Source organism: Centroberyx affinis, unplaced genomic scaffold (genome assembly GCF_046629955.1).
Source record: "Centroberyx affinis isolate AG114_WGS23_722 - 3 ecotype Tasmania unplaced genomic scaffold, CSIRO-AGI_Caff_v1 ptg000745l_1, whole genome shotgun sequence".
Lineage (NCBI taxonomy): Eukaryota > Metazoa > Chordata > Actinopteri > Beryciformes > Berycidae > Centroberyx > Centroberyx affinis.
The window spans coordinates 107146-132336 of NW_027279358.1; the positions used below are offsets into that span (position 1 = coordinate 107146).

Below are 25191 nucleotides of genomic sequence, written 5' to 3' on the forward strand. Positions count from 1 at the left end.
GACCGCACAGTGTAAAATATGTTTGAATATTGAATTTGAGTCTAGTTTCCAGTTGAGTTCAAGGTTTCTATAAAAATAAATATTTATAAATAATTACATAAACTTAAATAAATAAATACAATTGTATCCACAGAACTAAAGACAAATCTTAAGTAAATATATTTTGAATTAATTGTGTAGCATTACAAAATGCTGTTGTGAGTACTCAAGTGATATATATATATATTTTATTTATGTTAAATAGGTGCTGTAGAATGTTGGGGAGAGGTTAATCCTTTACAATAATGTAACAAAAAGAATGTAAGAAAGGAGAAGACAAGAAAAAGAAAGACAGCTTGCAAGATTAAAAGAGCTTAAAATATAAATGGAAAGCTCTAGAGTGGAAGAGTGGAGAAAGGGAAGAAAATATTGCGAGAGAAAAATCAAGAGAGAGAGAGAAACAGAGTTAGTGTGTCAGGTCCGGATGATGGACAGCATCTGCAGTGTGTGTTTAGCTGCACTGTACATCAGGGGTTTGTCAGCAGACTGGGGGAAATAGAGAGTTCACCAAGGAAAACTACACTGAGACTGTGTGAGGACCTACAGCTCTATTATGAGTACACTGAATGGACCTAGTGTGGAAAGATTGAAAGTGATTTTTTTATTCAAAATAACATGAAATGCTTCAGCTGTGTGTGTGCATGTGCAAGCATGTACGAGTGTGTGTGTGCGAGTGTCTGTGTTTTTATGTCTGAGTCTGTGTGTGTGCTCCTTTGTCCTTGTGTCCATGTGTGCTCAGTGTGCACAACATATCTGTGTGTGTATGTGTATGTAAGTGTGTGTGTACACTATGCTTGCCTATACGTCCTCGCCTGCTGTCCATCCTGCAGAGATGTGATCCCGCAGGACACAGTCACTGCCAATGCCTATTAATATCAATGCAACCAGTTGAGCCGCAATGGCTGACCTTGGCTGAGGCTTTAGCTAACTGATGAGCTAATGTAGCCTGTATTCCAATGCAATCATATTTGACGCCCACAAGCATGTGGCTGTTTACTATTTGAAGTTATTGACTGAGTAATATGAGGAAATGATGTGGCGACCATTTAAGAACTTTTAATCTCAATATTTGCATTAGATGTGCACATATACAGTGCATGTAAACACATAAATTTCAATATTCAACTCACATTCATTCACATTCATTCATTAACCTTAAAACCAACCCTCACCACCATTGGAATTGTTATTCTTGCTTCATCCATAACCTAAAAAAAAACCTTTTCCTAATGAAGTCTGTAAAATAATCTTCACAAGCGACTGCTTTGCAAAGTTTTCTATTGTTGTTGTTGAGACATTAGGGGATATTTGGATCCCAAAAGATAGTGAAGACACACACACACACACACACACACACACACACACACACACACACACACACACACACACACACAAACACACTCAAAGTTGTCACTCTGCTGTCCCCTCATGAACTCTGACATTGCCTCAAGGGAGTACTTAGCCCCAGAGGAGCCAGAGAAGAATGAAATGACCTCAGAGAGCGAGAGAGAGAGAGAGAGAGAGAGAGAGAGAGCCAGAGAGAGCCAGAGAGAGAAGGCGGCAGAAGAAGAAAGATGAAGTGATACCATGACTGAAAATCCTCCTATTAAAACAAATGGAAAGAGGAGAGACAGGGAGAAAGTCCTTTTGTTCCTTAATCTTAATTTTTGTGTCACAGCGTTGCGAACTTCAATGGGCTTTTGTGACTTCTGCCATTTTTGAAGCTGGAATACGAGATTACAGAGGAACCCTATTATTATCTTTGAAATGGAAAGCAAAGGGAGAACATATTTTAGGTGATTTCTGTCACATGTCTTGGGAAACAATTGCTCAATTTTTACGTTGTGCTCACAGAGCTGTCCAACAGTGGAATCCTAGTATTTTACCATTCTTTTGCTGAGCGATGTAGTGGTTGAGTATGCCTCCAGGAACTATGATGTATTTCTTAGTTGACAACTGTGATATATTCTGTATTTTTAACCTTTCTGCAAACTCTTCTTTAGTGTTGCGTTATTCACTCACCTTCCTTCCATTTTCCTACCTGGTCCAAGGATCATGACTGCTCACAAATTGCCAATGCCAAAATGTTTGCATTATTGGCCAATTCTCTTATTGGAAAGGGTTCAATAGGGTTCAATGACTGTAGATGTGATGTTTGCTAGGTTAGCCCACCCCCCTCTTTTTTTATCATTTTGCTTTGGCTGACATTCTGGTGGGCAGACTTGGCAGCTGTGTGCCCACATTATGCCCTTCACAAGTAGGCTTATTATCAGGCACATTAAGTCCAGGGAATGGCCGTTTGACTCCTGTAATGACGCTACTGAAAATGAGAATTAGGGTCAGCACTGTGGAAATGCTGATCAACATGATAAACGATAAAGTTTAAGTAGTGAGAGCTGGAGATGATGTGGTACCTAAGCTGTGTGCATAGGCAGGGATAAACTATGTGATGTTATTGCTGTTCTTTTGTGAAAACGTCCTCCATTCATGGTTTATTTTATTAACTCACTGGGAGTGAAAGCACACACCTTTGCTCAGTCTGAGTGAATTTAATGATCCAAAGGCTCATGAAACCTGTTGGAGTGATTTCAAAAATACATGTGCATCAACTGGAAGATAGGAACGCTTAATAATTACAAACCTTCCAATGTATAAGGCAAAAATGCTACTGTAGGCCCCAAACAGAAAAGGAAGAACAGATCTCGGCTGTCCCTAAACATGAAGTGTCATGCAGTGTCATGTAGCGCACTACAGTGTAGTGTAGTGTGCTATTTTGCTGTGTCATGCTAGCAGGCCTTTATTGAGTCTATGGCAGTTTGGCTCATTCTGCTTGGTCTGCTTCTTCAATGCACTTTCTGGCCTAACCAAGCATGAATAAGTAGAAGTGGAGAGGGGATATGGGGACAAATTACTAGCTTCCAGTAGTTGCTGTCTGTGTGTGTGTGTGTGTGTGTGTGTGTGTGTGTGTGTGTGTTGAAACGCGAATTATAGCTGGAAAAAAAGGAGTGATGTTGTTGGAGACAGGTGCGTGTTTGAATCAAAGTGTAATTTTGTGGTCTAATGTGTGTCGGTGTATGTAAGAATGTATGTGTGATCGACTGTGTGTGTGTGTGTGTGTGTGTGTGTGTCAGGTAGTAATTAATAAAGACAGGAACATTGGCTCTCCTGCTGTGCTGACATGCCTACAGGGGACCTGCCAACACACACACACACACACACACACACACACACGACTGGCGATGAAGAAAGACTTATTCCAACCAATTGCACCAGGGCTAAAACTTTTTTAGCCAATTTAAAAGTAAACTTAAACTTCATTCAGCCAATCAAGCTTGCTCTTAATTTAAATGTATTTTTTCTGTACGAGCTTCACCTAAATGTTACATCCAGAGAGAGAGAGAGAGAGAGAGAGAGAGAGAGAGAGAGAGAGAGAGAGAGAAGAACAAGAGAAGGAAATATCAGCATGTGGTTTTGAAATACAAAGATACAGAAGAGGTGCCATGCATTATTGAGTCTCTCCATCCTCTTTCTCTTTCTTTCTATCTTGCATCACATGTGAATTAATATTGTAGTAGTCTGAGTAGGCAAGAGAACGAAGGACTGAGGTAGAGAGAGAGAGAGAGATTCAGCCTTGTTCGGCTGTACTTTGTTCACCTCCTGAGCCCTTCACAAAACAAAGTTCTCAGCAAAGTTAACTTGCAAACAAATAACAAAGGCAAGTGGTGTGCCAGGGCGAAACCACTTAGCGGGACCTGGACTTGCAGTTCGCCCTGTGAACTAACCACTGGACCTGCAGTGTTTGTTCCATGCTCACTGCTAACAGAAGCAATCAGAATTTTTTGAAGTGAAACTTCTGAGAAAAATATAATAGAATATTCTGGTTTATGGTGATATACAGGTGATGATGAAGTGTGTGTGTGTGTGTGTGTGTGTGTTTGTGTGTGCGTGTTCTTGAATTTCTATACTTAGGATGGGCCAAATGTCCTTACAAGTATATAAGGATATGATCTTCCATTCTTCCATTTTGCCAGTCCTCACTTCTTTATGGGGCTATTTTAGGGTTAGGACTTTTGGTTTAGGGATAATGTTAGCATTAGGATTAGGTTTTGGTGTGGTTGATGGTTAATGTTAGGCATGTAGGGGATGGGATAGTCAGTGAAAGTCCACACATATAATTGTATAGTAGTCAGTGTAGTAGTATGTGTGTTTTAGCAAGGTATACTTGTTTGTGTGCATGCATACATTCATGCGTTCTGGCTTTCTTGAACCTTTCTTTCTCTCTAGGGCCTGGTAAATGAAACAAGTGAATGAAACAGATGAGCATGAGTATTTCTGACTTTTCACCCCTTCACCCAAGCAGAAATCCTTCTTTTTAACTCAGCGGGCCAGACAGACAGAACGCAGTACAGAAGGCAGGGTCACAAAGTCACCACTTCCACAACTGGAGAAGAGGGAGGGAGGGAGGGATGGGTAGCAGAAAAAGCAAGGGCAAAGGAGAGGAGGACAGGGAGAATGGAAATGGTCTGGTGTGTGTTTGTTTGTGTGTGTGTGTGTGTGTGTGTGTGTGTGTGTGTACATGTGTGTACATGTGTGTCTGTGATCTTCTGTTTCTGCTAGTCCAACTGGGATTTTGAATGTACATCACCTCTATCTGTTTCTCTGCTGCTCCTCAACCTGTCTGTGGAGGAATATATCAGAAGCACTGTGAACCAAAGAACACATACTCAAATTCCTCCTTTGATGTTATTCAGAATGACATCATGGATATAATGTGCAAAACATGAAAGAGGATGTACGACTATGAAGAAAACAAATTTGTAAGTTTACAGTATATATACTGTACAGTATACAGTAATAATAAATCCAAACACAAATTGATGCTAGTGGAACATTTTATAGTGGCTGCAGCCAGTTTTTGCATTTGTAGTGAAAAAGCCTATGAGCTTGCTGGCTTTGCAAAATAGTGATATGCACTTGGTAGAGCACAGAACCCGCGAACTCATACTGTATACAATATGTGTATATACTATGTGTGAATATGTATAAGACACGACACTGTGCATTAGGAAATGGTGGATGCAGTGGGTGTCTGTTAAACTTGAATTCCAATGTTTTCTTAGCACCCTCTGAGCACCCTGGTAGCACTGTTGATGATCCCTTAAAAATTCAAGCACATAAAGGGCAAGACCTGGATGTGCTGGCTTAGTTGAGAAAAGTTGTCAAATAGCTTTAAATGCCATTCCAATTATTCATAGACCAGCCAACATGTTGCACAGCCAAATTCATTTCCTTCAACTTTTTATGATAACAATTCATATAGGTGGAATCTGCACAGTGCGACACACATAAAAATCGACTTGAGCCCCACTGCACATCGCTTAGGTCAAGGTCTGAATCAGGACCTTTATTCCCTGTTGGGGCGTTATTTTACCATATTTAGTCATGCCCCACTCTGCTGTCCAGAGATTAAGAGCAGCTATGTAGGTCTGCCTCAGCACCACCGGCATACAAAGAGACGAAAGAGAGATAAACAGAGACGGAGAGAAAAATACAGAAAGAGAGAGAGAGAGAGAGAGAGAGAGAGAGAGAGAGAGAGGCCTCCACCTTTCTGCTTGATAATTAGCATCACAAATGGTTGGATCACGGTCTATTAATAATTCTATTTGTTCTTAATATCTCTCTCCCTCTACCTCTCACTCTCTCTCTCTCTCTCTCTCCCTCCCACTCTCCCTCGCCTCATTCATCTACCGCGCCACTCTCGGCTTGTTTGTTCTCCTTTTATGAAACACCTGTGATGCTCGGGGATCGACTCGCCATGCCTGCAATTAGAGCCGTATACTCAGGGAGCCTCACCAGTCGCGAGGAAACCGGATGCCGGAATGAAAAGCCAGAGAGAGAAGTGGAAAGGAAATCTGAAAGTTCAAGCTGCACCCCGGTGGTTTGATGTGCAGGCGATGAGGCTCACATACGGATGGAAGAGCTTTTGTGGCATGTGTTGCACACTTTGTTGCAGAGTTGTGAAAAATGTGTGTGTGTGCACATGTTTTAGTGTGTTTTTTTATGTTTAAAATTACATAACTATTTGCGTTGGTATCAAAACGATTAACCGCTACCTCAGCCAACCCCCTGTCTGTTTCTATCTCTTACTCGGCCCTCTCTCTTTTTTCTCTTTCTCTTTGTAACAAGGGATCATGTCAGCCCATTAGACCCCTGTTGAAATATGGATGAAGAGATGAGAGAGAGGAGGGCTTACAGTTCCCTTCTCTGCCACATCCTCCTCATCCCCATCTCCTCCCTCTGATCTCTGATATCCTCACTCCCTTCTGTCAGTTCAGAGAGACAGAGAGCGTGGTGAGCATGTTGTTTTGTGTACGACTCAGACGAGTACCTGAAATCTAATCAAGTGTTGGTTCCGAATACTGATGTCATAACGCTACTGTGTGATTTGACTACTTTGAGGATTTAGTGTTGTGATACGATTGACATTTTGTGAAACATTGCCATTAGTCACTGTCGGCAGGTTCGTAGGTTGGTTGCAGAGATTGCATACAGTAGTAGTTGAAGGGTTGCTGGTTCAATCTTCAGTACTAACAGCACCCAATCCTGCCAAAGTGCCCCTGAAGTGCACCTAACCACCTGTACAGTGATGCTCAAAAGCTTTTACATACTTCTTTTTCACATTAAATTATTTTGTAGGGCAACAGATTGTGATAAAATTCAAGGGTGCACACATTTTTGAGCCTGACTAAAGAGTTAACATTAGGTAAGAACTGTGATACAAAGCGGTTGCAAAATGTGCGCTTTTATTTTGAAGGCCAAATAGCCTAATTATGCCTAATTACGGTTATTCTGGTTATTCTTCGTCAATTTGCCGCAAGAGAAGTTGCTTTGAGGGCACAGATTGTTAAACCGAACTCGTGGTTTTCAAAAGCGAGAGCACGGATTGTTAAACTGTACACATGGATTTACACATTGACTTTTTTTTTTTTTTGCCACCATGTGGCCCCAAGTGGCTCCGTAAGCTACAAGCTTCCCACAAAGACTTGCTGAAAGCCAAGCTCACCGTGCATGATTGTCTATTAATTTTTTCTCTTTCTCTCTTCCTCACTCTCTCTGTGTTTTAGCTAGGGGCAGAAGCTCTGGCATAGTAAAAAGGTCAAACAAGTAAAGAGAGAAGAGTGATAAAAGGGGCTGAGGTACAGACTGAAAAAGAGGGTGAGAGGAAAGATGAGAGATGAGGAGGAAATGAGAGGAGGATAAAGAAAGACACACATTTTACAAAACTCCCCAGTGCAACATGTGCCACAGAAGCCATTCTTATGCAAGCCTTAATAGTTGCACTTCAAACCACCAGGGTACGGTCTGAACTTTCAGGGCTTGTTCAGGATGCAGAACAGACACATAGCAGCTGCGTAGCATAGCCTTCTTTCCTTCAGCACCCATGTTAAAGGGCGGGAGTATATCTGCTTCTGAAATATCACATGCCAAATGAAATTCGGTTCTACTATTGAATTATCACTAAAATAAATAAGATTAGATGGTAAATATTTGGGGGAGAGTGAGTCACAACTGTAGCTCATTGCCATAACTCGCCATAATGATTCATTTGAAAGACATCAGACAGCAGATTTAAGACAGAGAAAGAGATGGATCGGTCCTACACTTGTCCAAAGATTGTCTAATTGCAAGATGGATGGTATAAAGTGAATCATATGTAGCGGAACAATACAGGGAGCAGATAAGGCTTGGATGTTGTTGCCTCGGCTGTTGGACCACAAATTCTGCTACGTCTGTTCTGTGTCCCGTCTGAACCAGGCCTTAGATTTTCTTTTCACCTCTCTCTCTCTCTCTCTCTCTCTCTTCATTGGGAGGGTCTTTATTGGGTGGGTCTTTCTGTGATTGCAGGCATTTCGAGTTGATCCGCGAGCTCCTCTAGTGTCGCAGGTGTTCCACTCATGGTGACCAAACAAGTTGAGAACAGAGCAATAGATGAATGAGGTGAGGGGTTGAAAGAGAGAGACGCACTGGGCTCAAATAGAATTATTAATGGGGTGAATGGCAGCAATTTGTGATGCTAATTTGTCCGGCGGAAGAGGTGAGGGCCTCCCTCTCTTCCTATTTGTCGTTTCTCTGAATGCCCATGGTGCTGAAGCAGACCCGGATAAGTGCTTCTGATCTCTCGGCACCAGAGCGGGGCGGACAGCCTGCTCTACCCCTTTGGCATTCACTGGCTGTAAGGAGGTGCGAAGTAGGTGGCCAGATCACAGAGCAGATGGCATTAGCGAATGTGACCAATCAACTTGCTATCAAAACCTAAAGGTGTTTATATAGTTATTTAATAGTCAGTAAAAAGTTTTTTCTTTCAGGTATCGAGAGTTTCATGTGGAGTCACCAGTGATGGTCAAGCGTCATCCGTGATGAGCGTTAAACATGTGAGAGATGTTTGTTTGTGTTTTTTTCATAATGGCTGACAAATTGACTTTTTGGAGGTGCGAGGTTTTCACTGGAGAGCCAGGATAGAATATATTACGGACGGAGAGAGAAAAGACAGATGGCTGGAGGGAGGCTGGTGAGGGCTGGTGAGGATGGTCTGTCGTCACATCAGAGTCTCACTAGTCCCAACGGATGTCAGCAACATAGTCCTGTCACCACCTCTCTCTCTCTCTCTCTCTCTCTCTCTCTCTCTCTCTCTTCTCTTCTGTTTCTAATACTCTGTCCCTGTGTCGGATTCAAACTAATGACTTGTGAGAATATGCGTCTCTGCCCACTGATCCACTAAACACTCTAGTCTCTATTTATTTCCCCTTTCTCTCTTTCCTTATACATGTCCTTTTTTCAAATTTAGTTGTTCACTCCTTCCTTTACCTCCTTCCTTTTTCACCCTTGTCTCTCCTCTGCTTTCAATTTATTTTTCTCTCTCACTATGTCTGTCTCCGTCTTGTTCCTGTTTTTTAGCTTCCTCCTCCTCTCTATCTCTCACTGACTTGTGTCGTTCTCTCTCTCTCTCTTCTCTCTCTCTCTCTCACTCTCTCTCCCTCTCACTCCCTCACACACACACACACACACACACACACACACAAAGTATTGGCTTATATTTCCCATGGTGTCTGCAATACATTCAGCTTCACTAGCTGCAGCAATGTACTGGAGCAAGGCACCTGCTGTGCTGAGCTGATATGAGACACACACATACACACACATACACACACACACACACACACACACACACACACACACACGCATACACACACATACACACACACACACACACACACACACAAGCACACACACACACACACACACACACACTGTAAGACACACTGTAACTTAAAGTTAGCCATTCAGTATGAAAATAGAAAACAAGAGGGAATTAAGACCTAAACAAAAATATTGAGTTGATATCAAATAGAGAAACCGTACATATTCAAAACCTTAAAAAAAAACAAAAAAAAAAACATCTAAACAATGAAAGAGATTAATACATAATACTATTCCATTAAAGCCAAAAACAGTATAAAAGAGGGGCTCAAAATAGAACTTTGAATGTCATAGACATGTACAATTACATACTTCACATTTGTAAACTTGTGCATGGAGACGTTAATCAATCAAGAACAAAAGTTGAAGTTTTAAAAGTAATTCAGTGCAACTATAACATTATTACCATTGTCTCATATCAAGCAGACAATTTGCTCTTGAGGGATTGGACTTTGACAGCTTTGAAGCATCCAGCTCCAAGAAAAGTTTTTGGAATACCTCAAAGGTATACTTCAGCTGCCTGGGACAACTGAGATTCAAGGCGTAGGTCAAGCCAAGGAGGAAGCCAAGGAGCAAGCCCTGGCAATACCTTGGAGTCCTGTGATGACTTGCACCCATCGACAACAACTCCACTGTCCTTTGGACTGTCACTTGTAGAAGCTCCTTCCTTTGTGATCACAGTATTGCCACTATGAGCTGTTCAAGCTCCTCCAAACCCTCAGTATCCTGCAACATGAAACTGTAATTAGTGTCATATAAAACTGTCCAAAAAACATAGTAGTAGGCATATCACATCACTAGACAATGATTTTTTAATAACAAGGGCTCCTATGTTAAACATGTCAAAATATCAATCTACTTGACAACAAAATCTAATCAAGGAATCAAGCCAAGGAGTGGGTTTTAATGGGGCAGTTCACCCAAAATACAAAAGTGATATCTATCCATCCAGATAGTTTCCGTGTGATGCGCCAAGGTTTGGAGATGTCTGCCGTATGTACTGTCATTCCAATACAAAAGAAGCAAGCATCCATGAGTACTGGCAAAGCATGGAGATAAGACAGACGTCAGGTGGACTTAAATAGTTGTCAAAGAAATTTAACGAGGTCTGTGGATTAACGTGAGCAACCATGTCATGATTTTTGGAAAGCCACGTTGCTGTTGAGTCTTTCAAACGTACTTTTTTGGTGATTTGAGTGCCACAAACCAAATGCCATTGAGATCCACTGTACTGGAATGGCCGCAGAAATCTCTACAGCAGACATCTCCAGACCTTGGCAAATCACACCAAAACTATCTAGATGGATAGATATCACTCTGGGTAAGTGGAAAAACACTTAACAAAACATTTCCAAAAATTTTTAGCTATATTTCCACAAATAATTGCCACACAATCAAGGACACAATTCATTTGAATAGATTTTACATAATACATTTAGTAAAATCTACATGACCACAGGATCATTTATTACAGTGCACACACCCCATCAGCTTTCAAATGCTTAAATATGGATGGAGAATATGATCATCCTCTGTCTGTAAACACAGACACTGCACATACCTCGATCAACACATACAAATACAACACAAATACAAACTCATACGTTTGACATTTGCCCACAGAGAAGCGTGGCGGCAGATGCACACACACTACACACAGTCACGTATATGCACACACAGATACACATACTCACACACACACACACACACACACACATGCAAACAGACACACAGTTGAGCTGTCTCGGGTGGAGGCAACCCGTCTGCTTGCTGCTCCCGTTGCCTTGGTTACGGGCCATAGGCTTGTCTTGAGGAGTGCTCCAGGTCTCTGTCTGCCTTGTCTGTCTGTATGGTTAGCTCTGTCTTTCTGTCTTCTTTCGGTGTGTGTGTGTGTGTGTGTGTGTGTGTGTGTGTGTGCATGTGTGTGAGGGGGATATGGGTTCGTGCGCATGTGTGTAACCTGCATTAATCCTGGAGCAAGCATAGCACATTATGTGAGAATTTCACAAGCAATAAAGCACTATCATAATCGTCAATTATCATATTTGGTTGCCATTTCTTAGACTCTATAATGATTCCGCCGCCTTATGTTATTGTTTCATAATTGCCCATCTTTTTTCCTCCTTATTATGCACAATGATACATTTTTGCCATTTTCTCCTAAAGACTGGCAATCAAATATTTATACAAGGATATTGAAATTGTCTGGTTGTACTTGATGAGCTAATGGCACACAGAAAAATCCAAGATGGGGATATTCAGGACTTTTGGAGTTAAGAACTATATACACCTTGGATCTTAGTCGGTTGCAACAGTTGCAGCCATTTAATAAGCTCAAGGTATGCTGCATTTCCTGATGACTCACACAGGCATATGCTTATCAGTGGAGCATATGCCTTGACAGGTTTCACAGAAACAGATAAGGAGCCATTTTAATCCGTTCTGCTGGATGCCGAGCAGTGGTAGATTAAACTTGACTGTCTACTTCTCTTTGCCGTGTATCTAAATTGACCACAACTATCAGCCAGTGCATGACTTGCATTGTCGAACATAATGCTGACGTCACGTTTAGTGCATATTTAGCCCAGACAGAGTGCTCACAGATGGGTTAAGGAGCAGCCATTGGCAGCCATATGTGGACGCTTAAGTTTATCGTTCAGTAATGTACTTGCACGTCCTTGGCTGCTTTAGATGACATGGCATGTGACGGCCCTCAGGCTGTCTGCAGTATGGCTAGGGCTTTGCATCTTTGAGATTACACCATAGAGTGGATCCATTAATTCAAAGTGAGAGTATTTGTTTAGTGTTGGTCCTTGTGGGAATCAAACCCATAAGCCCGGCAGTGTTCGTGCCATGCTCTCTACCTAGTGAGGACCGCATCTGTTTTGGGTCACCAAGTTGCTATCCTTTTCCCCGGTGACCCTGTGGATTGGATGCATTTAGAGTGTGAGATTGCTGTTATGTGCTCATGTGCTCTCTCTTCATCCCATCTCATGGCTTTTAGCAACACTACTGAGCGCATTGGTGCATAGTTTTTCCTAGAATCACGCAATGTAAGCATGTACACACACACACACACACACACACACACACACACACACACACACACACACAAAACATAACAAGGCATCAGACCGCCAGCATTGCTTTTCAAGTCGATGGCTTTACATTTTGCACTTCATAAGAGACTGTGTGTGTTACTCTGAGGCAGGACATTCTGAGTTGACAATCTATGCACTTTGCACTGAGCCCAAGTTAAGTACGTTACAAGATTTTCTAGGTATAAACCAAGGTCTCTTATAGAATTGTAGGTTTTATTTGCGGTATTGGAAGGCAAATCTGTGGTTCTTGGACATTTGAGACCCGATTCCTTTCCCTGCATGACACACACTTTTTAAAAAGCTGTAATATTTTGAGTAAGGCCTTATCTCAAAGACTGGCAACATTGTTATTGAGCAAAGAGGGATTTTAGTTTGGGTAAAATATGCAAAAAATATAATCCCTCAATTTTCAGATCGTGTTTTGAATGGGAGGGGCAGAAAATGTGTACGGGCGCGAGAGAGTATCTTCATAAGCAAAGTTTTTCTGAAGCTGGCAAAGTGAAAGTTACATTTGCTGAGACAAGCACAGTAGCACTTACAGAACATATACTGCAGTTTGCTCGAGGCTTTTAAGATGGTAGTTTATTTCTTATTGTAGCTGCTGCACTGTGTGTGTACAGTACGCTCCTTTGGCTTGGAGAGCAGCTGGCCTGCTGGTATGCAGAGGAAAGGAATATTATGAACTCCCTGGCATCGCCTCGTGCCTTCACTAACTGAAGCTTAGCTGTGGGTATTGCTCTCGTGTTTGCATACGCACGAGTGTGGGCAAGCGTTTTTTAGTCGGATCACATTTTTCTTGTTTGTCCGTAACTCCGCAGCTGAACAATTGTGCAGTAGCAACTGCATAATTACACTCTGTGAAAAGGTGAAAGAGAGAGATGAAGAGAAGGCAAAGAGATGAGGTGCAAGGAGAAATCAGCAGGCAGTTGGTCTCGCACAGATAAGACAGAGGCGCAGAGGGCAGCCAGAGAAATCAAGCAGTGTGGACAGACAGACGAGCGGAAAGAAGGCCAACCAGCCAGAGGGTCAGACAGATAGGAGAGTGGCCTGCCAGCCACCCAGACAGACACAGAGATAGACTCATCGCTGAATTCCACAAGGGACCAGGGAATAATGTACAACTGAAGTGGGAGAGAAGTGTGGGGGAAAAAAAGAGAGAGAGGGATGGGAGCCGGGTGAGTTATGAGGGGAGATCCCTGGCAGCCTGCCCGCCGCTTCATTATGGGGAGAGAGACAGAGAGAGGGAGAGAGAGAGAGCCATGGAGTGAAGCAAGGGCATAATACAGAGTCAAAACAAAAGTGCGACTGTCTGATGCCAAGGACAGTGGGCAGACGCACTCGGTATCGGCTTAAACACTGGTTTGACCTGGCCATCACTCAGTCTCACTAACAGATCCTTCCTCCAGCAGCTGGGACCCTCTTCCTCGTGTCACACACAGCCGCTGACATACTGACACAAGCCAAAACTATATGGATTTTTTCAAGACAGTGAATCTGAAAATCCATCCGGCTAGATGGGACAGCGGGTGTCACAGAAATGGCTGTGGTGGAAAGTGTGTGTATGACTGTGTGTGTGTGTGTATGACTGTGTGTGTCTGTCTGTTGATGCGTGTGTTGTGTTTAAGGGAGGAGGGTTCCAAGAGTGTGTTTGTGTGTGTGTGTGTGTGTGTGTGTGTGAGACCTTTCATGCTGTGCTCATTGGGAGAGGGGACATGCACAGCCTTCCATGCTACAGTCAGAGGCGGAGTGTCATTTTGCTTCACTCTGAATGAAACTGATCCTGAGGGGGTTCGCACACACACACACACAACGCACATGCACAAACACACACACACACACACACACACACACACACGTAGTTGAGTTCTGTCGAAACAGCTCATTGTAAATTACAGAGATCTCATTCAGTCGTGAGTCATCGTGTTCTTAACACACACACACACACACACACATATACACACACACACACACACACACAAAAACACCCCCCACACACACAAACACACACAGCTGTTGATTTGGTGCAGCCATTTAGCAGAGTCACATTCCTATATTTTCCAGGGATTATATAATGCTGTGTTCTCTTCCAACAGTGCAGTGGATGTGGACACATGCCTGTGTGCACACAAACACACACACACACACACACACGCACGCACAAACAAACACATGCACACACACACACACACACACACGCACACTACCTTCACTATTTTACAGGAGAGAAAAGAAGCATACAGAAATAGAATTTGCTTTAATTATTTACATGAATAGGAAGCTGAATTATTATCATGCAGCTAAAGTTGCTGAGTGTTAGTGGAGCAGCCGTCACTTCACATGACAGAAAAGAGAATTGAGATTGAAGCAGAGATTGAAAGAAAGGAAAAATAATTAATGGAAAGAGATTTATTTGAAGAAGTAATCTTCTGAGTTCCTCATTGTTGTTTTATATTTTGTTGACTCATTGTTGTTTTTTTTTATTTTGGCGACATGTTTAGGGCTGAGCATTGCTGTGGTGTTTTTGCACTGCACTTCCCAGAGTTGATTCCAGCACTGTGACGTCTTGGAATTTGGAATTTCTGTTGATGAAGTTTGAGTTTCTGTTCTGTAGTTTCTGAGTTTCTGAGTCTCTTGTCTGTTCAGCCATGGTGGCTAGTACTGCTCATGGTAGCTATCTAGTTCTTCTAGTTATTCCAAACAAACAGCTGTTCTATACTACTAGAAACATAAAACGCATCAGTGCAAAAGCTTTCATGAACTGGGTATAGATTGAATCACTATTGTGTTACATCAGTTGATGACAAAGAGTAGCAAAACGGAAATATATTTACATATTAAAATGTCACAGATTTCGTGTTTTATAGAAAAAGCAGTTCCTCAACTGCATTTTTTGCTGATAATTTGATATAGCGGGTACTGCAACGTGTACTTTGCTTCCCTAACGACCAGCTGCCACTGCAAACAGTATATACAGAGTACAACTGTCAAACCCTTACTAGAAACTCCCACAACACAGCCAATGTGCTCCCATCAGAGTAACCACTGCTACCAACTTGTTTACCATTACTTTCTCCATTTTCGCTCTGGTTGTTGGTTGTAAGCTGTGAGCTGCCCACGTAGCGTGAAGCCTCATCTTCATTGTGATTAGTTGGATCACAGAAAATTGCTCCATGTCATGTTGGTTCCTCTAAAAAGTTCAACATTTCTTAACTTCAGAAAGTGGTCCGCTCTGCTTAAAAAGCAGCCAGGCGCAGTGCTTTTCCAAAGTGGCCACTTTCCAACCTCGCGGCCGCTCCCTATTTACTAGGTGCTGGCAGCTTGAAAAAACATGATTATTGCAAAGTTGCTGGGATATTTTCTACCTGTTGTTGAGGTGTCTAACAGTTACTATCTAGACAGACTTCCATTTCCACAAATCAAAATGATTTCCTGTTGAGTTTGGGAAACTATTTCCCATGTAAGTGTTACTTGACATGTTATAAGTGACTTTTTGTAGCTGCTGTGTATACACACTGTGGATAGCACAACAGCATCATCTACAGTAAATACTTAAAAAGCGACAAACAGCAACACACAGTAGCATCTATGCAACCTGCGTACCTAAATACTTAACATGTGATTTTAATGACAATATTTGCCACAGGGATCTGTGCCAAAGCGATCATGATGTGACAGAATAACATGACAGACTTTACAACAGACAGAAAATATTCGCATATTGTGTTGCATAGTTACCCATGCCTCTACAAAAAGGATGATTTGGATACTTTATATTCATCATATTTTCCATTGCTGTCATAGAAAAGACTGGATAGATGTATATACACGGTACTAGACACACACACTCACATACACAAACGCACACGCACACTCAGACAGACTTATGGTTTGCCAACTCCTGATGTGTGTTTTTTCCGCTCGCCTTAGCCCATAAGCTTACATATTTAAGTAGTCACCACATTATGGTAATGCTCAGTCTTAAGACTCCTACTGCGAAATGTGTACACGCCGCAGCCGGCAGGGAATACAACATTTTCATAGGCAGGGCGACAAAATAAAATAGAAATGCACTCAGCTAATAAATTGGTTTCACACATGCACCAGGGCTCTCCATTTTTACGTTTCCGTCTGGGATGTGGTGATTAGAATAATTTGTTTTTTGTGTAGACATTTGCTCACTGAAGGGGGGAAGAAATAAGGTCAAATTGGGGCTCCTTAACTCTACCTTTTTCTCTAGTGGAGAGCAACACAGAGGTAGAAAGAGAGACAGGGAGAGACGAAGAGAGAATCAGAGACAAAGAGAGGATTCTAAAGTGTTTTGTTAAAAAGTGAGACAGAGAGCCTGATAAAGCTGGATAGGCCCAAATAGAAGAAGGATAAAAGAGGAGGGCAAGTGTCTGACAAAATGTGTATTGACACAGAAGGACAGGCATAGAAATAGGTAGAGACGTGTGGAAAAGAAGAGAGGGAAGATGAGAAGAGAGTGAAGACAGAGAGAGGGGACACTGTCCACAGCCTAAGGAGATTAGATATAGACTTAGAGAGAGGAGCAATGAGAGAGGGAGAGAAGATGTCATGCCAGAGAGAGAGAGAGAGAGAGAGAGAGAGAGAGAGAGAGAGAGAGAGAGAGAGAGACAGCAAACAACAGTTAAAGGAATAAACAGAGTCCTCAGAGTCAGAAAGATGTGAGTTGAATCTCCTTGGTACTTGGTGTGTGTGTGTGTGTGTGTGTGTGTGTGTGTGTGTGTGTGTGTGTGTGTGTGTGTGTGAGAGAGAGTGAGAGTTTGTGTTGCTCTGAATAAGGAATCATAAGGTTCCTTTACTGCTGAAACTAGCCTGTGTGTGTGAGGAGATATAATTACCATATGGTAACTATAGGGATTATTTTTGTATCCACCACACACACACACGCGCGCACACACACACACACACACACACACACACACACACACACACACACACACACACACACACACACACACACACACACACACACACACACACACATACTCTACAAACTCACACCTACATGCATGCACATTCATGGAAATTCCCCAATGCTTTAACTTCTAACCCTAATCTTAATCCTCACTAATACATGCCCATCTTAAACCTGTTCTCTAACCTAACAGTCCTGTCCTAACCCGAACTTTAACCTTCAAGGTGCTGTGTAGCACTTTGACATCAATTCTGAGAGGAGCGAACGCCGGACCGAGGTTCTGCCTTGTCTTCCCCCAGGCTCTGTCACTCTCCTCCTTCATTCTTTTCGCCTCCTCCGTCAAAGCCTTCTTTTTTGCATTTCACTGAAGAGGGTACAGCTGTTGGGAGTGGTGTTTCTTTTCAATGGTTCCACCATCTGCCATTTTGAGCAGTTTCATGTTGTTCACTCAGAGTGAGGCAGTCCTCATCCTGTTTTGGTTTAGGCCCACATAGAAACACATAGAGAGCAACACAGAATAAACCAATTATCTCTGCGATGGTCTAATTTTTCTACAGCCATCAAAACTAATTAGAGAGTGATATGTTGAGGTATGCCACTAGTCAAAAGTTTGGACACACCACATTTTTATTTATTTTTAATATTTTCCACATTTTAGAATAATAGGAAAGACATTAAAACTATGAAATAACACAGGTGGGATTATGCAGTGACCAAAAAAGTATTAAACAGTTCAAAACTATCTTGTATTTTAGATTCTTTAAAGTAGCCTCTCTTTGCCTTGATGGAAAGGCAAAGGCTTTGGAAAGAAATTCATACATAGGCATCAACTTCACTATTTGTCTTCAAGCATTTAAGCATAAGCCTTTAGATTAACATGGCTTTAAGGTAATGAAAAACTCAGTAAATTCAATCAGGTGTGTCCAAGCTTTTGACTGGGAGTGTAAGTATTTAGCTTTAAACGAACAATCAAGTTACTGTAAATGATGAAGCTCCAGAGCAGCGCCCCTCCCCTCCCCCCTCCCCAGAGCGTCCTGGGTGTCAGACCCAGTTAGCGCCCTCCCACCATGATTAAAGAGTGACACGGCCAGCCATCCGCTAGCGCTGTGGGATCAGCTGGGCGTGAGTCAGCCGGCTGCCGCTGCCTCTCCCCCGGGGGAGGGAGAGGTTAGGGTTCGCCGTGACAAAGAGAGATTGAGCGCAAATCAGCGCTGAGTCACTTGGCGTGTCATCGCAGACGCCGCTGATACCGCTCGCTTTGGAGTTCGAGATTGTGTACGTGTGCGGAGGGTTGCTGTTTTGTTGAGGTTGTGTGTGTTTTTTCGACTGAGCCCCTTCTGGAAAGACTTTTAATCTGAAGACTTAAGGCTCTGAGCTAGGAAGAGTTAAAGTTCTGAGCCTTGAGATCCATGGAAACACCAGAAGAAGCACTGTGCACCGACATAGTTTTCTGCTCTTTGTCTCATTGTCTTGTGTTTGTAGCTAAGTCCCAAACAGAGTCTTCTTCTATGCCTCTCTATGTATTTTCTTTCTCTCCCTCCCACCCTCACTCTCTCTCTCTCTCTCTGTGTGTCTTGCTCTTTCTTTCTCTGTGAGTGTGTACCGTGCCTGTGTTCTTGGCTCTGGCTTTGCTAGCTTAGAACCCCGGGGCAGGTTTTTTAGTTGCGCTATGGGACTGCTGCACACACATACACACACTCACAAACACACGCACGCATACACACACATTCGTACACACACACACGCTGAATACACAGGCCTGATTGATTTTGCATTGCCTGTCGACGTATAATGTGTCCCAAAGTGTTTGCGCTTGTTTTTGCTGGGAGGGCCAAATTGGCCATCGTTTGCTCTGTCACACCTGGGAATGAATGAAAGGCAGAGAGTAAAGAGAGATAGAAGGAAAAAGGGAGAGAGGCAACAGATAGGAAAATTGCAAAGAGAGAACACTATAGCCAAAAGGGAAGGGAGTGGTGGTGAGAGAACGCATATTTCTTTCTACCCGTCTTTCGCCTGATATTACTTCTCACTCTTTCACTGCGTTACCCCCAGAGAGCAGTGCTAAAGCGACAGCACAGGCAGAGGAGAGGGGATAGGGGGATGGAGAGAGCTGTGTGTGTGTGTGCAAGAGAGAGACACATAATGAAAAAAGGAATAACAGAGATGTTTCCAACCTCAGGATCTCTAGATAAAAAGGGGATTGTGTTTGTGTGTGTGTGTGTGTGTGTGTGAGAGAGAGAGAGAGAGAGAAAATATGTGTGTGGCCTTCTGTACACTTGCAGATTATATCTGTGTGGGATGTGAGGCATTATAGGGAAAAGTGTGTGTATGAGTGTTTTGCATGAATGAAGATCTCTTGTGCAGTACACTACACACACACCATCGCACACACAAACACTTCCCACATCAAGCCACCACGGTTCTTAAGTATAAAGTTCACTGCATGATGCAAAGTTCAAAAGGACTTGTGTTAATATGTGTGCATAGTGCCAAAATGAGTGTCTGTGTGACTGTCTGTGCGACTGTAGATGTTGTAGAGGTGTAAAGAAGGGCTTCTGGATGGTGCAGCGCTGCACAGTCTGCATGGTGACAGGGTGGCTCCCTGTGTGTGCATCGCAGAAAGAGCTGAGAGGAGTAGAGGGAGGAAAACACAGAGGGAGAGCGGGGGCCAATAGCATGCTGCGCTTGCGAACCACAAGCCCATGGATGAACAGCTCAAGCAAAATTCCTCATTATGTTTTCACTCCCTATGATTTGCTAATGACTGAATTTCGATGTTTATCTGAACACATATTTGTCTTGTGTTTGAGAGGATGAAAATGACAAATAGTATTAGTCTCACCTAGCCCTTGTTTGAAGTTCATGAATTGTTAATCGTTCTCGTTCTATATTGTTTATAATGTCAAATGAAGATCATGTGTCCCGTGCCTGGGCGGACTGAGGCGTGTACGAGTCCCAGTCTATTTCATGACTCATGACCTGTGTCACATGTCATCCCCTCTCCTGCTGTATGGCGTCTTCCCTGGCAAAAAAAAGAAGGGTTGTTTATCTATTTTTCATCCTCATTTTCCTTGTTGCACGCTGCCTCTAAGCCCTCGTGACGCGTTGTATGCACGCTGTGAGTGAGTCGCACATGCAAAGACCACCATGTGTGATGTGAATCTGCCTGTCTCTATACTTGTTCATACTGTGGGGAATAATCTCATTTCTTAAACATTTGTATACATGTTTTGCTTCATCCTATGAGTTTCAAGCTTAAGATACTATTGATTGTATGATCAAATGTTTCTATTTTCAGCCTTAAGATGCTTATTAATCTCAGTTGTGTTTCATGATGAGTTCTACTTTTGTGACGGCAATCTTTTTTCAGAGAGTCACATTTTTCAAAATATGTGAATATCTCATTTTGGAACCAAACTCTGTGGCTGCGCTGTGAGAAGACTGTCCTCATGATGGAAAATCAACCCCGTCAAATGTGACCATCTAATAATTCTCTAATCCATAGTTAAAGAGTTGCATTCCAAATTGAGATTTCCACCATTTGAAGTGATATCTAATCTTTTACAAAATAACTGACAGCACAAATTATACCAAAAAAATTATGGATATTGAATGATGCCCTTCGGATAATGTGTTTAAAAATGGATATGATGTGTTTTGGAAATGAACTCTTCATCTGCACCTTTATTGCAAACAAATATGAGTCTGTCGGTTTGTATTTCTCCTCAACCGCTACGCTCCTTAACTCCAGTCCTGTTAATACGTGGTTCGAGAGGATCAGCATCATGGTGATCCTGCTCAACTGTGTGACGCTGGGCATGTACCAGCCGTGTGAGAACATCGACTGCACCTCTGACCGCTGCCAGATACTGCAGGTACTGTACACCCTCGCTCTGTGTGTGTGTGTGTGTGTGTGTGTGTGTGGGCGGGATACTGCGTCAACACAATGATGAACTTAGTCATGTACAATGGGGCCTCATCAATTCAATTCAATTCAATTCAAAGACCCCTTATTTGCATGATAGTCAAAACAATACAGAGACAAGATTAACAAGATTAGACGACAATATTATGCTACTCATTTAGATACGACAAGAAATATTAATAGAACGGTGAGTTGTGAATGAAACTGGGATATTGGACATGAACTCTTCACCACTGAACAACTCGTCACCACTGTTACTGTCACTGTCCCTCAGGCTACACTACAGTATGCTGACACTGTGCAGCACTTCCCTCCCGGAGGATTTGTATTTCCTCCTGCTCTCTTACCAGGGAGACATTGGCACTTTTTGGAACTCGTGATCGATCCTGTAACTAGTGATGATCATTGTCTACTCATTATCTTTGACGATAGGGGTTAATAACACTGCAATGTATATTCTTATATTAGAGCCGTTGTCATTTATTCTGTGTTTTGTTTCTTCTTCAAATAATACTTTCTATTTTTTTGTGATCTCATTGATTGTGTTAGTAAGCAGTGCTGGTCTGAGACGGGGATGTGTTGCTGGCTGGTTGATGTATAATTATCGGCACCAACTGACTGAGGGATCAGTGTGCAGCTATGGGATTATAATTCCTTTTAAGTAAATTTGGCAGGCTCATTTTCAGGTGTGACAAGAATGAAAATCAGCCTAATTCTGCCCCACATGCATTTGTTGATGTTTTTGCAAATTCTGCATGTGGGGATGTTTGTCCATATGTTGTAGCTCTGCTGACTGACTGGACCTCCATACATCACTTCTATACAGCACATGAGGCTGGAATACACTATCAGATTATCCCCCACAGCCCAAATTGTAATAGGTTTATTCATTTCATGAGATTTTCTTTTTTTTTTGCACAGAGAGCTCATTTACTGCCATGCTATAACTACTTGACGCTGTCATGATATGGCACAGGCAGGTATAGGGTATGATGTGCTCACCCAGTGTTTTCTCTCATTCTTTCCTCTCCCTTCTCTCCTTTCCTCCCTCATCATCTCTGTTCCTCTTCCAACTTCCCCCACTCCCCCTCTCCCTCCGTCTTACATCCCCTATTCTCTCTCTCTTTCTCTCTCTCTCTCTCTTTCTCTCTAACAAGCATATTGTTTCCCCAGGTAGTGTGAGGGGTCCTGTTCCGGTGGTTGCTAATGGTAACAGGAGGGATTTTGCTGACAGGGCTTAGAGAGTTAGAGAGTGGCCCTCAGCAGCACTAGCATGCTTCCCTGGCCTTCTCTTCAGAAATATCCCAGCCTCGCTTCAGAAACACACACAGTAACAGTCACAGATATATGCCTAGCTACAGAATGCATACACATAGCATAGAGTATACACCTATGCATACACATGTGTACATGCACACAAAACACACACTCCCTGTCACAGTCATCCCATCCCACACAACCAGCAAATGTTTGTTATTGCACTTGAATGGACTTGGATGGGATGGGACTTGCTTCATAACAAAATTTCATAAGATCAGATCACCTGTTCACCCTTTTTAATATAACTGCTAATGTGCTAATAACACACAGACATATTAAAAGAATGATTGCGCCAGGTATTCTGTATCGTTTGCCTGTCGCATGTGTTTCTGTGTGTGTGTGAGAGAGAGAGAGAGCGAGAGAGAGAGAGAGAGAGAGAGAGAGAAAGAGAAAGAGAGAGAGAGAGAAAGATAGACTAGAGAGTGCTTCACATTACTATATGAAATGAACCTTTGTCCTCATGATGCCTTCATACATTAATACATCTTGTCAGGCACTCATTCCATTTGCCAAGTGCTCCGCAGTTACATACACACACACACACACATACACACACACACACCTTTTTAAATGGTCCACAACCACAATCCGGATGACCTACTTACCAAGTCCTCTCTGCATGCCAAATACGCACAATGACAGCATATGAAGTAGCTATCTGTACCGGCTCCTACTTCAAATCATGAAACGGCCCATCGCTAGACAGCCTCAACCTCTTCACAAATCACGTTGACGATGGAACCTGATAGGCTGATTGAAGAGGAAGCCGGTGATAGTGACAAGTGACTATGATGAATCCATTTCCCTTTCACTCGGAGCAGAGTGCAACAGGGATTCGACTGATGCAGCCAACGTCGGATTACATGCATAGCGCGCCGGCTGCATTATTTATCAAAACATCGTTTAAACAGCATGTGAGACTGATCTTCTCATCTTCCCCATTGCATGCCGCCAGCTCTTGTACGCTGGCTGTGTTTGGGCTGATGCTTGTGTGTGTGTGTGAGTGAGCAGGGGGCGGAACACACATGCCAGCTTCAAACGCATTACAAGGTGCAGGAATGCTCACAGATATACTCACAAACACAGTCATGCTCACAGGTGCACAAAGAACACAGATAAACTGAATTGTATTTTTTTCAAGCACAAGCTCTCTCTCATGCACACAGACCTATACACACACATGCTCGCGCACACATGTGCACACTCGTGTGCACACACCCACAAGTGCACAGATATGTACCAACTTACCCCTTACTCCGCTTTCAGAGATCTTGCTCCCTATAAATAAGAAATGGCACAGACATTGTCCACACTCACAGCATGAATGAATAAATTACATACATGCCTTTTTTGTATATTGGGTGACATTTTGGCCTAAGTGTAGTGCTGGTCTTCATTTGCTTTTATGTGGCTCAAAGAGGACCCCAGCTTGTGCCTCATAACGATCAAAAAGTCCCATGTTTTTCAAAAGGTTGGGGGAAAAAAGTTGAAATCTTACGCCAAATGAGAGATGCACACACATACACACACACACACATACTGTATATGCACAAACACACAGAGCTTACACAGATAGCTTCCTCTACATATTGAAATGTAATCTCAACTGCAATCTCAAGTGCAGAGCATCCAATGGAATAGCAAAAACTGAGCTTCCACTCCAATTGTATACATCACGTTGTCTTTTTTCTTATAGTAAAAGTGTAGATGAATAGGGGAAAAACAGAAAGGAGGAAGAAGGAGGGAAAAGGAAAAAATATGATAAAATGTGGGGAATTACTACTGGCACTGTATTTATATCTGTCTAGAAATATTTAATAAAAAAAGTATAGATGAATAGAAAGATAAAGCACAAACCAGCCTTTATGCTAAACCCAACCGCTCTACAGAATGGAGTCTCTGAATAATGACATTGACACTTCTCCTCCCTCCTCCTGTTGCTAGCCCCAGCTCTCTTTGTCTAGCCTGTCTCTTGACTCCAGCTATTTCTGACTCAGAAAAAGATCCTGTTCTAGCACTCTGGAACATGAATAAATCCCCAAATTTGTGAAGACTGGTTTAGCAATGCAATGCAATGCAATGTAGCCTATAGCTACAAACACCATTTTGCAGTTGTTCATCAATGCTGAGTGAAAAACAAACTCTGGCTCTCTCTCTTCTCCAATTGAAGCACATTACCCTTGGCTATCCAAGTGTATTACCAGTGTTTTGTAGCCTGCTGTGGGTTAGGCTGGAGTCTCTAGATTATCATTTTACCCACATAATAACCTGAAAATAAGCAATAACCTGAAAACACTAAAAATTGCTTTCCCACTGTATTATGTCTATTGGTGTGTGCCATTTTATCTGTCTAGCACACAAACTCTATAGCATGCCTAGTTGAGCAGTCTGGGACAGCAATCAATTGCAGTCATTTTATCCTTGTACTATAGGTTTCAATATTTTACCTTATTCATATTTTTCTGTGAGTTGCTTATTAGATGGACTCTGAGTTACCTTTACTTGTCAGTTGAACAATATATTTGCAAAACCTTTCCTATAATTTGTTGTTACCCTGCAACGGTATAATGACTTGAAGTTGGAGCTTGCTAACTTATCTCTAGCTGCTC

At 42.4% G+C, this 25191-nt stretch overlaps 1 protein-coding gene across 1 annotated transcript in view; it reads left to right on the forward strand.

The window, feature by feature from the left end:
• cacna1ia (calcium voltage-gated channel subunit alpha1 Ia) overlaps positions 1-25191 on the forward strand; it is a 136377-nt gene that overhangs the window by 26192 nt on the left and 84994 nt on the right. Inside the window, exon 2 of the mRNA XM_071519866.1 lies at positions 21101-21212. Coding sequence (XP_071375967.1) covers positions 21101-21212 — 112 coding nt within the window. The remainder of the gene's footprint in view (positions 1-21100; positions 21213-25191) is intronic.